Genomic DNA, 18,010 nt, shown 5'->3' on the forward strand with positions numbered 1-18,010 from the left:
GGCTTCAGCTCCTGGTACCCCCAGGGATGGGGAAGGCTTCCCTACCCCCCCCTCCCCGCGCAGGACCACAGAGTTAAGTCACAGTGTGATTAGCGGCTGGCCCTAGCCACTGGGCATGCCGGCCCCACTGCCGAGATGTTGCAGGTGAGGGCAGTACCCAGTCCTGACCTACAGGCAAGCAAATGATGTTCTCATCTACGGAAACCAGTAGCGTAAGAGCGCTCCGACAGCGCTCGCTGTGATAACAGCTTCTCAAAGGGCCACCAGGTTTGGGGGGGCTTTTTGGACCTGTCAAGGAACAGAGTACAAATTAATTTTACTTGGTGGTTGTTCACTGTCACCAGCAAAATTACTAGTTAGCATCCGATTCCAAAAATCTTATTCACGGTTGAGCTGGGAAGAACAGGGGGGCAATTTTCAGATCCCAGCTCAAGCCTGCAGTACTGGCAGAAAGAAATCCTGCTCTGAGACACAAATGGAGCAAATTTGCTACTGGAGCCACTGGCTAAGCACGGATGCAACCCCCTCAAAAGCTATTCCTACAGTCAGCCTGACCACAGCCGCACTTGAATGCGAGCACACTGGAAAAATAGAGGGGTGCTGACTAAAGATCTTGTCTCTTCCTCCTTTAGGAAATTGCAAACTTCCATTTCTTTAATCTAATCATTTGCAGGAGGAGATATTTTTCTCTAGAAAAGCCAATATAAGAGGGCTGAAAGGTCTGATGGGATAATATGTAATCCATTGTGATAAGGGCTGTTTACAGAATTATTAATGAAACACAAAAGGGAACAGATAGTAACATTTTTTATTAAATATTACAGTGGATCAAAAAGTACAAAATATCTTTTGCCTGCTATGTGATTGGGAAACTATTGGCACATAATACAGTATCAAAAGCATTAATAAGTACAATTTGGAAAACATACAAAAATTGAGTGTTTATAGTTGGCTCAGCTTTATTTCTGGTAGTGTTTAAACTAACGCCAAGGTTACTCAATAACCTTTTAAATGGGAAACTATATAATATTACTGGGCCATTTTTATATATACAAATCATCACCTTACAGAGCATATAGGCTACATAACTTGAATCACAAAAAGTATACAATATTTACAACAAAAGAAAGTTAAAAAAGTATAAACAGCTAGTAGATTATGCTGCCATTTTTAGAACATATTTAAAACTGTGGGGCTGGGGGGAGAGGGGACAAGGAGGAAGAGAACGAGCGAGATATCAACCATGTGTACAGCAAACACCACAGGAAGCGCTCAGGGTAGCACTGCCAATGCTGCCCGCCTCACACCAGCGCGCGAAGTCCCATCGCTCATTAAAAGCACGACAACTGCAAAACCGGACCAGATGCGACCTCGCTGACCACCGCAAAGGAACGGACCGGGCAGGGGAGTGGCAAGGGGACCCCAGCGCAGGTCTCTGGAGGCGGCAGCCCTACACCCGCCCGAATGGGGCAGAGGTGCCGGCGGAGGCAGGCACAGCAGTCGCCTCCTGCACCAGCTCCTGGGGCTGCCAAGCCAACCTCTCTGCAGCTGGGACAAACTACTTCCTAGGCACTGACACACCGGGCAAACTTCTCGTGTCAGGCCAGCACGCAGCCAAGACAGACCCGCTGCAAAACGCCGGCTTGCTCCCATCCAGCCTTGCTAGGGGTACGGATTTTACTGGGAGTCAGACCCTACTTCCCACGCATTTCGCGAAGTCTGGCTCAGCGTGTGGCCAGAAGCTACACGCGAGCTGTTTGCTGCCGGGCCTTTTCCTTTCAATCTCACAACCTTTAGCATCCCTAATGAATCCTGGACATAGTGCGTTTGAATTGCAAAATTTCTTGGAACTGGCTCCTGGTAAATTGATTTACGACTCTATTGCCAATTAGATTCCACAGTTTCCTTTACAAACCTACCAATAACAATGCTCTGATTGCACAAAGAAAGGCTTGTGCAATTTCATTCAATAATAAGGCCCCTTGAACTCAAACAATGCAAACAAAGCCCCATTTAAGACATTAAAAAAAAAAAAAAAAAAGACTTTTCAGCCAATGGAGAATTCAATAGTCTTTTGAAAGATTTCCAAGATTTCTGTTAAGAGTTTTTAAACAAATAATGCACCACTTCTGTTGGGGGTTTATGCTACCATTTCTTTTCCCTCACCCTGATGTTTTGCCCAGTGTATTATGAGCTTCCCCACCCAGCAGCGGCCAGCCTCCTCGTGGGGCAAACGAGGAGCCTTCCTCTCCTCTCCCCGTCCCCCAGCCCCGTGCTGCCTCAGCATGGCTCCAAAAAGCCTACCATCAAACTCCAATGGGACATAACCAAAAGGGAAATTGGACACTTCGCGTAAACAAATGCACTCCAGAACACACAACCAAAACAAAGAGAAGCATTTGCTTTGCCAAACACACGACAAGCTTCTGTTTGCGTTTGCTGTAGATTTTTATATTCTCTCCCCCTCCCCCCGCCCTCTTCCCCCCCATCCCCAAACCCCTGATTTTCATGTGATTCAGATCTAGTGCAACTTTACTAGAGATGTTCCTCCACACTGCGGCCTCTGCCCAGATGAGCCTGCGGTTCTGTTTCCTGTACAATTTGTGGAGCAGCAGGATGCTCTGCACTGGCACATCCATGTTCTAAGTTCTACTAGTCTGTTTATCGATCAATTAAATATAGTTTTACCACAGGAATATAAAGTATTTAATTGAAGAAGCTGGATCTTTAACAGTAGACAAGTATATTATTCTGGTTTCCACCTTTGGATATTAAGCATGATACATTATATATTGTATTTGGCTTCATATCACGGGAAAATTTAATGACATGCCTAGCATGCAAAGTGTTTCTTAGTAGTTTCCATCTTTCTTTTCATATCGATTATGCTGTCTTTGAACAGTAACTGACATGGTTTGACTCACAACCAATTTTCACATTGTAAAAAGCCTCCAAGTCACACTTCACTTTATTGATGTCTATGCTCAGCTGCTTGGTGGTCATGTCCTGCAAAGTGAATATACATCCACAGGGAAGCTCCTTTGTTAGGAAAACCCAGCCCCTCCATGCTCAGGCTTTCCCCCTGTGAAAGGATGCCCAAGGAGAGGCTGAGATCCCTGTGGGGGTGTGGAAGGACCATCCCGACCACTGCATGCAGCCCCCTACCCATCCTACTGAGCGCAGCCCGCTCGTGAGGCACAGGACCCGTAAGCCTCTGATCCAAATCAACATTGGCTCCCATTTTAATTTCTGAAATTCTCGACATTCTTGCAAACCACAAATCTGTTTTCTGGACTCCTTTGTCATCCAGCAGCTTGTGCCAGGGAGGTTTTGTTTTCTAGACCGTTTCTCTGGTAGGCAGGAGGGTTTCACAGCCCTTCACAGGTTAAGTACAATGCTCGACAAACTCACGGACCACAATACAGGAAAGCAAAGCTTGGTGGGAGGGGAGAAATGGCGCAGGAGCCATTGCAACAACAGGAGGAGGGTGAGAGGTGCTCAGCACCTTGCAGGGGCGCACTGTGGGGAAAGGAAACTTGTTTGCATCCTTGCACCATAACATCACCTACAGTATGTTTATAACCATCAAGATTAATCTGAACCAGTTGCTTCAGTTTGTAAACAGTAAACGTTACCACAAAAACGAAACAAAAACGCTGCTCAAAAGTATAAAGAAAATGGAAAAATTACAAACACATTAAAAAAAAAATTAGGACAGTCACAGCCTTTAAAAAAAGTTGCAGATAATATGATACTGTTTAATTTAAAAAAAAAAAGAAACCCAAAACAAAAAACCAAACATAAAGAGCACAGAATATACTGGACAAACAAAACTATATAAATTATTGTGACCAAATGTGACACTGGTAGTTTACGAAGTGGATATGTACAGTCAAATTAAACAGTGTTTACCCTTCTGTTCTAATAGTGTTAAAATGAAAAATCTATTGCCGTTTTACTATACATTGCATTGATTGAATTAAAAGTCAGGAAAAGTTACCCAAAAAAGCACATCCACTGATTGTATGGATTCTCAGCCCGCTTCTCCTTTCCAGGTTCATCTCCAGTCCTTGACTCATTTGCAACCATGCATGGCCTCTGGTCCTTGGCTCAGTGAAAGGCAAACGCAGCCCTCACCTGGGATTTCAGTGAGCTCAGGACTGGGCCTGCATTTCCACGGCTCCCTTTGAACATTTGCTCTTACCATATACAAGTCCTTTCAGAAAACACATATGCAAAATCCAATGATTTTTTTCTTCCTTTTTTTTGTTTTTGTTTTTTTTTTGTTTTGTTTTCTTTTTTTGTGGGGGCAGGGATAAGGGGTGAGGGGGCTGATGTGGGAGCCAGAATTAAAGAAGCAGTCCTGTCTCCATCAAACTCTGAAGCGGTCCTCTAGGTGGGATACAACTGCATCCTGGTTGACGAAAATGCAGATCACTAAATCCGCGAGACGTCGTCACAGGGGGAGGAATGTTGCTAACAACTTTTCTCCTCAGACCTTTTTTGTGAGCGAGGGGGCTTACAGTTTTGTGCTGGGATGTACAGAGGATAGCTGGGAAGGTGGGAATGCAGCTTGAGGGTTTATAGCAGCTAAAGGATAAATGCTGTTATGCAAAAGGTCACCATAGGAACTTCCTACAGGTGTTGCCGCAGCTAAGTGTCTGTACAGTTGCTGAGAGTTTGCAGGGGACGTGAGGAATTGTCTCTGCACCATGAAGGAGTGAAGAGCCAAAGGCTGCATTAGTGGGGAGAGCACGGTCTGATTTTTCAAGTACTGCAGGGGATGAGAATACCCAGGTGGGAGGCGATTGTTCAGCCCCGTGCACAGGCTTCCTGGATACAAGCCTGGGAAGATGGGGGCTGAAAGGGGAAATTTGTGGCTTTCCAGCATGCTGCCAGAATGGAGGCCATGCACCTGCTTGCTGCCTTCCCCCTCTGGGTCGGGAACCTTGTCTTTTGCCAGGGTGTCCTTTGGTAAGTGCAGAGGAGAGACAGCTCGGATTTTTTTTTCAGAAATGACTTTGTCCAAATCCTCCAGGCTCCGTTTCAAAGGCCGGGCAGCCCCCACGTTTTGAGGGCTCGTTCTGCGGCTGATGATAGGATGCACCATCCCCTCCATCTTCCTCAGATTCTCCAGCCTCTGGGCCTGCTGCTTCCCAGACCTGTGGAGCAACTCGCTGTGTTTTTTCGGGGCTGTCATGGCCATGGGGGACACGCGACAAGCTTTGGGGTTACAATCTAGGCTCCCCGCCTGGCTGCTCGTAGCCTGGAATGGGGAGATACCTTTGCCTTCTTGCTGTGCCATGGATGAATGAGGGAGGCTGGAGCCCGGAGCCTTTGCAGTCTGTTTGTGTATGCTCTTTGGAAGACTCAAATCTGTTGGCTGATCATCTGAAGAGGCCTCCACTGCTGCCTTTTTCTCTTGCTGATGCAAAGATGGGCGATAATTTAAATTTAGTTTTTCTTGGTGTTTGTGTTGAGTAAAAGTAGAAATATTTTCAGACTCTCTGAACATGTCCCGGGGGAGGTACTTTGATGTCTGTTCATTATTAAGGTGGTGTTCTGTGTGTCTATAAAGGCTGTGCAGATGAGGTGATGAATAAAAATCTGCCAAGAAAGCGGGCACATGGGAGTGCTGCAGTGCCCTTTTCTCACTCATTTTATCTTTGCAGTCCTGGATATCTGTCTTCGGTACATATGACTCGGCAAGAGAACTGAGGTGATGTTTTGAAAAATTACAGCGCTGAGGATCCGGTTTACTTAGCATGTCATGTTTAAAAACGTCATTAATTGATTTCCTTTCTTCCTTGGTTTTAAAACTCTGTACATGTTGTATGACTGAGGGCCTATTAATTGCTACAGGATCAGAATTAGGGGCGTGGGGACCTTGTGATATGCTTGAGGACAGTTCATCTCTGCCATTCAGTTTCTTTTTGCTGATCAAAGGTGGAGGAGAACCGTAAGGATAGCTACATGACAGGGCTGCCCCACTGACCTGCGACAGTAGCTTCTTCTTTGCCAGGGGTGACATGATACCTGGATTGCCCTTGGAGTAGAGCAGTGGTGTGTAACTGAAAGTGGAGTCATCGTTCAAGGACCCGGGCAGCTCCTTTTCCTTGAACATGTCAAAGTTCTGGACCACCAATACTTTGGGCGTTTGCTTTAGTGCGTTGTGGATATCTTCGTTTCCCAGCTGGTCCACTTTCACTGTGCAGTTCGCGATGTAATCAGCCATCTCTGGCAATTTGTCGTCTTCCGTGTCGCTCTGAGTGGGCAGCTGGACTGGGAAAGCCGTGAAGGACATTTCTGGAGGTTCGCTTTCTAAGCTGTCAGTAGAAGCTTTGTGTAGTCTTTGTTCAGGCTTCGCATCTTCTAGGGCATCTGCTGGCGGGTGTAATCTTTTCGTGACGGTGGCATCCAGCACGGTGTCTTCTTCTGGGGGCACAGATATACTTGAGAAAGAGGACGAGTGCTGAACCTCCTCCTTGGCTTTCTCACTGTTCGTGCTGTTTTCTGTCAGGTCTGTCTTTTCCAGAGGCAGTGGCTGAGCTGTCTCTGGTAAAAGAGATGGAGGGCCTTGCACGGGTTGTTTCATCTCTCCCACTGTAGGATGTTCAGGGAAATTTTTCTGGTCTGCTGATTCTTGATCCTTCTCTTGTTCTGGTGAAACCTAATAAAACGATTCAACAGACAGTAATAAGAATGCAGTACGTTTTGGCATACTGTTCATAAGATTATACACAGTACACCGTTGGCTACTTTTAGAGAAGTACTTGTCAATCACCTTGCTGGAATGTGAAGGGTCTAACACCAGGTATCGGACTCAAACAAAGAGATGTACCTCCTGGAATTATTAAGAGATACACCATCCCTGCCAGGGTCAAAATAAGGCCTTTCAAAACAGCAGATATTTGTAACCTGACGAGAGGCACCGGTGGCTTGACCAGATAGCTAAATGCTGAGGTTATACTCTTTTAAAATTAATTAAGCAAATGCAGGAGAGCAGATTTCATACCACGAACAATAAGGCTATAGAAGTTTCTCCTGCTAGCCAACTTCACCTACGAAAATGACACAATTCCAATGTTTTTTCTTACATAAAGTCTCTCCAGCGTAGCTATCTTAAAATTCAGTGATCACGGAGGAGATCGTTCACACCCAGTTCTGCATTAAAGTGTGAAAATGATAGAAATGGCATACTAGGAATCCCTATTGTAGGCAGCAAATCACTGCCACAGCTTAAGTAGGACACACATTTTTTTATTAACGGATTAAAATGAAGTTGTCAACATTCAGTAAGTGTGTGTGCCCGCTATTACAAACATGGCTTTTATACGTTATCGTCAATGGGACCGCAGCTCTTTCTGCTCCCCCATTAATAAAGCTTGTGTGCACAATTCACACTATTCATCCCATTATGTAGCTGGCTGAACTGTGACCCACAGAGGTCACCAGAGCGTTCCATCTGCGATCCAGCTGACTGACAGCCCTTTTCAAAACTGCTGTCACTCTCCTCTGACATGTTGTGGTAGAAGACAGTCATAAAACAGCAGCATTGTGTGAGTCCTTTATTATTATTGTTTTCTTTCTTTCTTCGTTGTAAAGATAAGACGCATCAAGAAAGTTATTATCTAAATACTGCTTTATGGTCTGTCATAGGAGCAGCAGATCGGAGAAGGTCCTAACGATGTAACCCTCTCAGAGATTTATTTCTTCACAGCTGCTTTTAAATATTCCTCTCTGTTTGGTTGGCCTATTAGTTACAGTGTCTGTTAGTCATCCTAACTTCTTCTTTTTAAACTCATAGCTGCCTTTTGTAGCCAAATACCATCATTAGGTCCTTTACAAAGTACCATCGCTAGTCTCTTGAGCTTATAAAATTACAGGAAAATACCAGACAGATGAGCAAAGCAAGGAGGAGGAAAAAAAAAAGAGAAATCATATTTAATAGCTGTACATTCTGCTCTTTGTTTCTGTTAAGCAACATTTTGACTGAAGTTTCAGCTATTGTGAGGAAATGTGCAGTCTAAAGCTAATAGCATTTTGTCTGGTATCTTGTTACATTGACAATGTCATCGTGACAGCAGGAAAACAGCGAAGAGCACAAAAGCAAATGCAGGCCTAATAAATTAAAGTTATATTCTCTCCCTGCATACTTCTTACGGTGTATGAGTTGAACATGCAATTGAGAGAACCACACATTTGTAACTTGATTGCGCTTCTACAGCTCACAGCTATGGCCAGCTTCTAGGCCACACACAGTAGTGGTTTAAGCGGTGGCTTGGTTGGGGCCATGCCTCCACATCTACGTGTGTCACTATAGAGGCTCCCTGTGAGCAACACACCACCACTGCTATGCCTAGGTGAGGACTGCACCCAAACGTGGAGCTTGGCACGGGGCTTCACTGCTGGGGGATGGCTGGGATGAGAGGGACATGCAACCTTCTGCCTGGCTCCAGCAGACTTGGGATTTTGCTCCACCCAAAGGAGCTGGACATCTCCTTTCTGCTGGCCCTGTAAGGGCCACAACCAGGGGACGGAGCCCTCTCTATGGCAGAGCACAGATGAGCTCTAGAGCTCTGCGCCCACCCTGGGTGTAAGCATCCACCCCTGCAGGCTCCTTTGCTGCTTGGGCTTTGTGTGATCACCTACCTGTACGGTGACTTGCAGGAAGGCTGAAGTCCTTAATTGCCCACCCTGATTAAACAGGGACAGGACATGACTCCTATCCCAGTCAGGGAGGAGACATTAATTCTGCTATAAAAGGTACCATTTTACAATAGGAAACTGCTGTAATTGTACATTTTATTGTCTCGTCTAGGCTCCCTACGTTTCCGATAAGCGCAGTTTAAGAACTCTTCCTGCAAACCACACAAAAATAACTGCAGTTTAAGCAGCAGGAAGTTTGAGATAGGGAACAACAAAAGCAAGGAAATTCAAAGTTAAGGCTGACGCTGTGTTGCTGACTTGTTATGTTGTGCTTAGCGGAGGTGGTATGGACACTGTGTAACATATCTTGCTGATCCAAGACCCTTCAATAAATAACCAGGCACGAAGGAATGACAGGGGAAGGGAGCACAAGCCTTCACTTCACATCTCCTTGCTTTGGGCAATTTGTGTTGCCACCTTCCAGTGACTGAAGCAGGTTTGTGTGCGCTCTCCTCTCTACGTATTTTTCATCAGAAGTGGAGGGGTCTTCCCCCAACGGGGTTCCCTGCTTTAAAATTACAGTGTGAGAGAAAACAAAAAAACCTCCCCTCTCTGTGGAGTGCTCTTACATTAGATATTAAAGGTACTGTTGATCAAGGCAATTTAAAACACAAATTCCGGTTTGGACAGGAGATGAAATTGTCCTTGTAAGCACAACTTAAAGAGGTAGTGGGACATGAAAATCAAAATTTTCTGTTCTTAAAACTAGGTACACGAAGTCTCAGAGGCATCCGTGTTTACTGGTCCTGCACTGTTTTCTTTTAAACAATGAGGAGGATGATTGTTGGTAGCTGACTCAATACCAATTTCCAAACTGGTTTAGAAACAGGACTTATGTACCTGCCAGACGGCAATGAAGTCAAAGGAGCAGCCATGGTCTGCCAGGCATGTCATGTGTTTCTACATTCTTTAAATACTTACTTTCACTGCAACGCCTTGAAGGCTGTTGTGATCTGGCAGACAGGAAAAGCAACATCTTGTGTAGGGGTTGTGTGTGAGGAGCTTCACCGCCTTGTTCACATGGGGTGCAAGCAGGGCACAGGAGAAAGTGGGCAGGATGTGCAAAAGAAAGTGCTTAAGTAACACTGGAGCAAAACCCCCATTGATTTTTATATCATTTAGCAACACGTGAAATTTACCCTTATTTGCAGACAAATATGAATTCTACTGATCTATCTTACCTCAGGCTTAAACATAAAATCTCTTCCATGAGGGCTGTCCTATATCTGCAGGTAACCTGGCTCTATGTAGAAACTGGGGCCTGCCCATGTGAAGCAGGTGACAGAATAGGAACCTATCTCAGCTGAAAACCGTCTGTGGCAAGTGAGAGGGAAGTTGGTCTCAGTTAGGGCTTGGAAGATGGGTCCCTCAAAATCTGACCTTTTAGTCCAAAGAGAAATTTAGTATAACATGATAAAAATCCTGGGGAGTGATATGTTTTTTGACAGACGTGCATACATCTGTGAGCACAGAAGGGCTGATCCAGAGGTTACCATTATAAAAATCTGCTGTGTCCAACAGTTACCACAGTATTATCAACAGTATTAGAAGTTCCCACACCCTATACTTAGATTAGGAAATAACTGTGGTAGTTGTGTGGTTTCCTTTTGGCAGCTGCTGATCTTTTAGTGGTGACCACTGTATAATACAATGAGCAGAAATGGTACTTGTTACATCCAGTGCTTGGTCTTCTGCCATCACTGCTACGCAATACAAAGCTAACCAGTTGCCGTTTGTAGCCCAGCAAAACCCCAACACAGACAGTACCACAACAACTGAATTTCCATTGCCGAGCAAACTCAAAGGCCAACTGGTTGAAATTCTCCAGTTGAAATTATGTATTTTGTCACTGGATTTCACGTGATTAAAGCTGTACATTTTCAATCGAAAAGTTGAAAAGCAGGAAAGCAACCAACCTCAGATGCATCTTGGGGTTTCTGTGCATTATCTTTTTCCTTCTTGCTCTTTTGGTTTTCATTTTTGATGCGTTTTGTTCCAGACACTTTTGTTTTTGCTTCACCCTCCTGGGAACTGTTATCCTGTTTTCGAGGTTTCACTGGAGGCAGTGGCTTATCTTCCTCTCCTTTAATAAATCTTTCATATGGCAGGATTAATCTAGGGGATTAAGGAACAAATAATTGATCAGGTTTTGCCATTCTAGCAAAGAACAAAATGTATCTACTATGAGCAGTGTACTTAATAAATCCATTTTTTCCATGCCATAAAAGCAACAGTGTAAACTCTACATCTATAAATCCAAGTATGATAAATCAATTTATTTGGCAAGATTATCATGTGGCATAAATTCAGTGGAGTTAGAGTTGGTGTGGATCGGTTGTCAGTAACACTGCAGTGGTTTGTGTGGCTCCACCAATTTGTACCAGATGAGGATGTGAGCCACTATGTTTTGGACTGATTTAAAAAAAGAAAAAATCCACCTTTTATTTTTATTTTCCCTCCCTACCCTTAAAAGCATGCAGCAAACCCCAGGAAAACACCTACAAAGTCACAGCTAACTTGATAACAGCTACACGATTTCCAGGCTGGCAGTTTCCGAGTGCAAGGGTGAGTGCCAGGAACTCGGCAGAAGACGAGAGGGTAGGGCTGCATGAAACCTACAGCGAAGGGCACAGCACCCGGCACGCTGCAATCAGCACCAGCCCACTGCCACCCTTGCAATGCACCCACACAGTGACAGTCACCACGCTCCCTGCCTTCACCAGTTGAATCTTTTTTACGGAAGGAGGAGAGAGGAAAAGAGTAAAAAGCAAAGGAATTTTTCACTGTGGAACTGTCCTCCACGAAGTGCATGAAATCACTTTAAAAAAGCAAGGAAGAAACACAAACAAAAAATAGCCTCCCCTGAAAGCATCAAATTCTTTGCAATTCTTGATCTGAAAGGAAAAATAACTGATATAATTAAAAGGGATGGATTGCATTACAATCTCAGTTTCAACTTCAGTGATTAAAGTTTTTATAATGCATTTGGTATGATTAATGACTCACTGTGGGATTAATACAAGACTCAGACTTTAAAAATATGAACTTTAATACAGCAAACATAATTTGTTAAAAAAAAAAAAGATGAGCTGACTATGAAGAAAATGTACTTTGCTTATAAACAACATAAATCTGTTCAAATACCAGGAATCCTTAATTATCTTTAATCTGAGACTCCAAGGCAGAAACCTCTTTGGTTCAGATATTCGTTTGTTATCCTAGAATCAGTTTCTAAGCATGCAATTTTGATTTACATACTTAGATGTTCAAACACAGTTTGGGCTTAAGAGAGCAGAAATTAGATTGCTCGTGATCATAATATTTTACATTTTAATAAAATACAACATAAATTATGTTAAAATATAAACCTAATTTATGCTATATTAGAAACAAAATTCATTAACTGAGCATGCTCTGACATGGTATGTGCAAAGAGGCGTGAATAATACTTTCTAGCCCTGAATTTGGCAGGGCTCCAGTAATGAAGCTAAGCAGAGCCCACAGGGAATATTCATCTTCAGATCCCATTACAAACTGAGTTTAAACATGTTACAGCTGCTAAAACTGGAAACTGCTCCCTCTATGCAAACTTAGCAAAATAATACGTAGTTGCCAAATACCTGCTTCCCACTGTAATATTACAGTTAATGTTTATATAATAAAAAGCATAACTAAGCAGAATAAGAAAAAAATAATCTTGTTCATACTTGAGGCTGCTACATTTCATTTGCAAAGCGCAAATATTGGTAAAAACACCGAATTCCTCCCCGCACTGCACAAAGCGCTTTGGACTTCACTGGAGGCAAGGTTGGGTTTCACACAGGGCAACATCGCGGCCGCTCTGCCATGTGTTAAATATTTAAAATCGCTTTTAATAAAAACACATTTTATTACAATAATTGTTAGCACTGTGAGGGGAGTGTTTGACTTTGTTTTGTTTCCATGGGAATGTGTCGCCCATTAAAAATCTACATATTCCATCCATAAAGATTTCAGATGCTATCCCGTGCCCCACAGGAGACAGAGACATTCCTGGCCCACGAGCGGGCCTTTCCATGAAAGATGCCGCGTGATTAACCCCGTGGCTATGGCTGGGACGGGAGCAAGGCCCGGGCCGACACGATTAATCACCACTCGCGTGCTCTCCACCGAGCCTTGTAGGGTAACGTGGGACGCAAACTCCTCCTCCTCCTGCTGCACCTCACCAGAACTCATTAGCTTTGGCGCTAATTAGTAACCGTGGCTTAAATTTCCTTTTCTGATCTTAAGGATTCATGTGGGAGTACAAGGTTTTCATTTTAGTTATTTTTCACTGAGCTCAGCAGTTGGCAGGCCGACAGCAGTAAAAATACATTTCACATAGCCGGTCAAAGGCCCGGAGCCAGAGGCAGGAAATCTGGAATTAAATGTTTCATGTATCGGGGAGGCGGCATGACTAAGGTAAAACTGAATCAAAACACAAGGATGGCTTGTTCTAGGATTTTCCCCTCCTCATTCGAAACGAGAGCCGGCAGGCTGCCGTTCCCTGCCGCTGCTGAGGTGGATTTTGTGGGCCACAGGGGGCAGCTGGAGAGGAGCCGGGCAGGAACACGGGCTGCGAGACCCCGGGGAGCAGCACCGAGTGGAGCAACACCAACAATTGCCGCTCCACGTGGAGATTTCCGTCAGTTGCAATCTTCACTGAATGTTTTTTCAGTTATCCTGTCATGGTACAACACAATTACCCACAGGATATGATCTTATCATTTGATTATTAGAAGTTTTTACAGCGCAGGAGTAATAAAGCTAATACAGCTCTCGGAACATGTAAGCAGCCGGCTCACATGCCATGAAAGCAGACGGCTTAGCCAATTTAAGGTCAATATTGCCCAACACAGGAAGAATGCGATCTTCTGTTAGCCAAATAGTTTAGCAGAATGTGACATGTCTGAAACCAGCACGAGATTTTTTTTTTTTTTTTGTCAAATATTTGCAGCGCAGGTAAGATTTAATCAATCTTTGCACAAGGAGAGGTAAAGACATTGTCCAAAAACCCAGAGCCAGATACCTTGAATGTATCGCACTTTGGAAACAACCACGTTTTCAGTCTCTTTGAACTGTGGCTGTATTTCACGGCGGGGGGGAAGTATCAAAGTATTCATAAAAAAGGAAAAGAGGGGGAATATGTTGTGGTCTAAAGAATATTTACTTGTAAAACCTGCGAGGAGACCAAATAAAAGGGTCTTTATCATGATCAAGATTCCAATATTAAGATTAATAAAATGTATTATTTATAAGTCAATTAACATAAATAGAATATGTAAGCACTAGTGTATTAAAAAATCTTTCCACAGGCAGCAGATTTTTAGCAGCATGAGGTTTTTTTTTTCCTGGAATAATACAAGAATAACATTTTCCAGCCAAGAGCAGAAACAGTAGGGGAGCCTTTGCTATCACAGGGCTTCTTATTAAATTCAGTCACTGTGAAAAGCCAGTCTTTTTTTTTTTTTTTTAAATAAAGACAACTTAAAATCAATACAAGTTAGATTAACAAATCAGTACTATACTAATCCTGATTTATTACAATCAGCAATATTAAGTTTAATCACGTATAAACTGCTACTCAGAAAAAGATTTTGCTTTACTAAGTCCTGAATTAAATAATGGTGCAGAGTGTACTGACTTTTTAGATCTGCATCATCTGATATTATGAAAAATTCAATGTACTTCTCTGCAGCAGATGTCAGAGGTCAGCAAATCTATTACAGTAATGTAAGTAATCTGGCTTTCTGCCAACCTTTTTTTAAAAAACACTGAAGCAGATAATTTTATATTTACAAATTCTAAAATCCTCCAGGGACTGAATCTCTTTCCCAACAAAAAGCAGAAACTTCACATTAGAGAAATGTATTTCACAGTATATCAAACATGTCTTCATCATTAGCATTTCATAAAAAGAAGAAAAAGCCCTTAATCTTTATTAGTCAACATTTTTTTCCCAGCTACAGAACTAACAATACAAGATCTTATCTGATCCAGTAACCACTACATTTTCATGTATTGATTATGGAGACTGAATGACTTTTTTGGCCTGACTCTGCTTCACGGGACACATGAGAGAACATCTATTTATAGACATGATAAAAAAAGTAGTTACAATAATGCAAAGGATCTGACCAGCCCAGAAAGAGGAAGGAAATTAAATGTTAAGGCTGCCAGTTTCCTCTCTAATTCTCCCCACTGTGTATGGATATAATGGGGCTCTCAGGCTGGGGAAGAACCATATGCCCAGGACACACAGGGTGACTGAGGGAAGGAGACAGTTCAGCACAACCCCTACAATATTTTTTATATCGCTTGTTTCAGTGTTTATTTTTGTTTTCTTTCTGGCAGAATAAAATATTCCAGCATGTCTCCCACTGACACGATCTTGCTTTCTCAAGGGCTCCAAGCCCAACACGAAACAGCACGCAATGGAGCCTCTCAGCCACAAGAATAACCTTGGAAGGACTTAAAATACTGAAGCCCATTCCTTGGGAGATGCTGCCCCATTCCCATGCTTGGCCAGAAGGTTAAGCAGGTTGATTGCAACAGGAATGAAGAAAGATTTAAAGCTGCTCCACCAAACGAAGATAGCAACCGGTTAACCTGGGGAACTCACTGACATTGGATATCTTGGGGCCAAGGGATTAGTAAGATTATGCAACAATTAGATGCTAATGTAAATCATGAGAACATTAAGCTCTTAGAGTTTCAAAAACAGTGAAAAGGGACAGACAATAAATCTCTTTATTGGTAGGAGTTTGGAAAACACTTCCCTCTTGGGCACATTATGCCACGGTGGCTGTTGCTCCTTCCTCTGAAGGCACTGCTGGAGCTGGGGAATAAACGGCCAGTCCACCTGCTTCAATAGGGCAACCATCTGGTTAGTAGGTCCTCACAGCAGCTGGGCAGAGCCACTTGCATGCCCTGAAGCCAAATGGTCTGAGTGCAGGGCTGGGATGAGCGGCTGCTGAGCCGGGGCGGCTCGGGGCAGCTCCAGCGACAGGCCCTGTAATGCTAAGGAGCCCCTCTTGATAACCTCAGTGAGAGAAACTGACTCTGTTCCCTAGAAACTCAGTGGCAAAACATTCAGTTGTTTCAAGGGACCAGCAGGAATGCCTGAGCTCTGATCCCAAGAGAAGTCTGGTCTTTTTTACCCTGATGGTCTTCAAAAGGGATAAATCTTGCAGCATTACTTGCAGTGTAAGCACGGGAAACAAGCCACCTTCAACAGCAATCAGCTGGTGGGGATGGCCAGGAGCAGGAGGCAGCTCTCCTGGGCACCAGTGACAAATTCCCAGCAGAGAAGAGAGGAGAGGAATAACCCAAACTCTAAGGTCTCAGCTTGTTTTCCAAAATGGGAATATAAAATACATGGAGGAAATCAAGCAGTGTGTTCCTCAAGCCTGATTTCCCCGGACCACATTGTACAATCCAGGGGTTATGAAAGCAAGCCTCACGTCCTTTTGTGCAGAACACAATAGCAATAGGTTTATTTGCATTTGTCTGAAGTACAAAACTGGCATGTATTTTATCAGCAAAGACAAAATATGCTTGAGTTCAATTTTCTTCCCAAAGAACTTTCCTTCCTTAAAGAAATGGCTCTTTCATCCTTTCGTCAACAACTTTCCTCACAGCCCACTGGGAGTGCTGGTGGGTAATGAGAATGGCTCACTGCTGAAAGGTGGGAACTGCGCTGCTGTAAGAGAATTCAAAGACACTTTTTTTTAAGTAAACTGGAAATTAGTGACATTACAAACAGCTGTTGATTTAGCTGCACAGCCAGGTGAGGGAAGCTCAGGCACTCCTGATCCTATGGCTCAGCAGGGGGAGATGAACAACCCCACTCTTTTGCCTTTGGTACAGATTGGGAAAGATTCAAAGGAAAGGTGATGGGACAGAGCAGCTTCCCCAGGTCACTCTACCAAAACTGCTACAAGCCTCTGTTTTGGCCACAGTCACCGTTTCTGCATCTAAAGGCAGACATGCATTTTATTCCGCAGGTCCATATAGACCCTGCAATGCTTGGTCCCTATGCTCAGGACAAGCTTACAGATGCCATTTTGCACTGCCTGTGGGGTGCAGGTCTCCTGGAGGGACTCCAAAATCCTGCTGACCCTCCCCAGGAGATTTCAGTCCCATCTCCATTGCACGAAGTTGAACAAACTAGGGGCAAGTCCTGCCATGTTAGTAAAGTCCTGCAGTAAAGTACAAAGTGGAGATTCCCAGCAGACCTGGAGAATCTGAAGGGAAAGATCTTACTTGCCATCCCTGGTGCTGCTCCTGCAAAGGAGAATGGCACATCTCCTATCGTGCAGCACTCTCCTGGGGCAGCTCAGCTCCCAGCAAGGAAAAGGGACTTGTCCCCTTGTGTAGTGCCTGTCCCTGCTCCTGGATGTCAAGAAATGAGGTTACCATGCAAGGCACACTTTACCTGATGTTGACCAACCACGAGCACTCAGCTCAGCTGCTAGGAGTGCCAGGACCTCAAGAGCATTGGACACACTGCACAACCTCAGCGCCTGGTAAGCTTCGATGCACATGTGTACAGCGGGCATGCGTGGCAAGTTCCCCTCTGCTTGGGTGACAACACACCCGGGAGCACTGGCTACCACACGGCATCCCCCAATTCTGCTGGGAAAACTCCTGGGTGGAAAGAAGGATGTGGCTGGGAAAACAATTCCCTGCGAGGAGAGAGATCATCTGTTTCCACACACTGGAAGGCAGTGATCAACTGTCCAGCACTCTTGCACCCAGGGACTCCCGCTGACTCTAGTGCTGGCCTGTAAGTCTCCGAGGCTGAAACCCCAGAAATTCTGAAAAAGCTGTGTGTTCTCAGATGTTTTGAATGGACAGCTAAGGATCTGTTTTAATGGTAAACAATTACATTCCTCTGTCATCTGATACTTTTTAAATTTTGGGGAGGGGGGGAAGCTTTCTGAATTTTCAATAGTTCCTTTGTTAAAGCATCTGTTACTCACATAATTGAAAAGATGTTTGTTCAGTGGTATGCTGGAGAGTACAGTTATTTAATCTTAATGATAAAGCCCTCAGGGCAGAAAATCATAAGTAGAAACCTCTTGTTATTTATCAAAAAGAAAAAAAACCAAACCAAAAACCCAGGAAAAGAAAGAGAGAAGTGAGACACCTCATCTATCTTCAGGCTTAAATTCGTGTTTGATGGAAAACTATTGAGACAATTTGCAACTTGCGAAGTTTTCCGGGAGTCTGGTACTAGCTGAAGTGGGAGGGGGGCAGGAAAGTGGGGTGAAGACAAAAA

At 44.0% G+C, this 18,010-nt stretch overlaps 1 protein-coding gene across 7 annotated transcripts in view; it reads right to left on the reverse strand.

The window, feature by feature from the left end:
• Positions 1–790: 790 nt before the first annotated feature.
• ARID5B (AT-rich interaction domain 5B) overlaps positions 791–18,010 on the reverse strand; it is a 125,512-nt gene continuing 108,292 nt past the window's right edge. For all 7 annotated transcript variants that reach the window (XM_052799240.1, XM_052799239.1, XM_052799242.1 and 4 more), the window contains 2 exons: positions 10,626–10,824; positions 791–6,670 (listed from right to left, as the gene is read on the reverse strand). In XM_052799240.1, coding sequence (XP_052655200.1) covers positions 4,520–6,670; positions 10,626–10,824 — 2,350 coding nt within the window. In that variant the 3' untranslated portion in view covers positions 791–4,519. The remainder of the gene's footprint in view (positions 6,671–10,625; positions 10,825–18,010) is intronic.

The sequence above is a fragment of the Harpia harpyja genome, chromosome 10 (assembly GCF_026419915.1).
Source record: "Harpia harpyja isolate bHarHar1 chromosome 10, bHarHar1 primary haplotype, whole genome shotgun sequence".
In the NCBI taxonomy this organism is placed as follows: Eukaryota; Metazoa; Chordata; class Aves; order Accipitriformes; family Accipitridae; genus Harpia; species Harpia harpyja.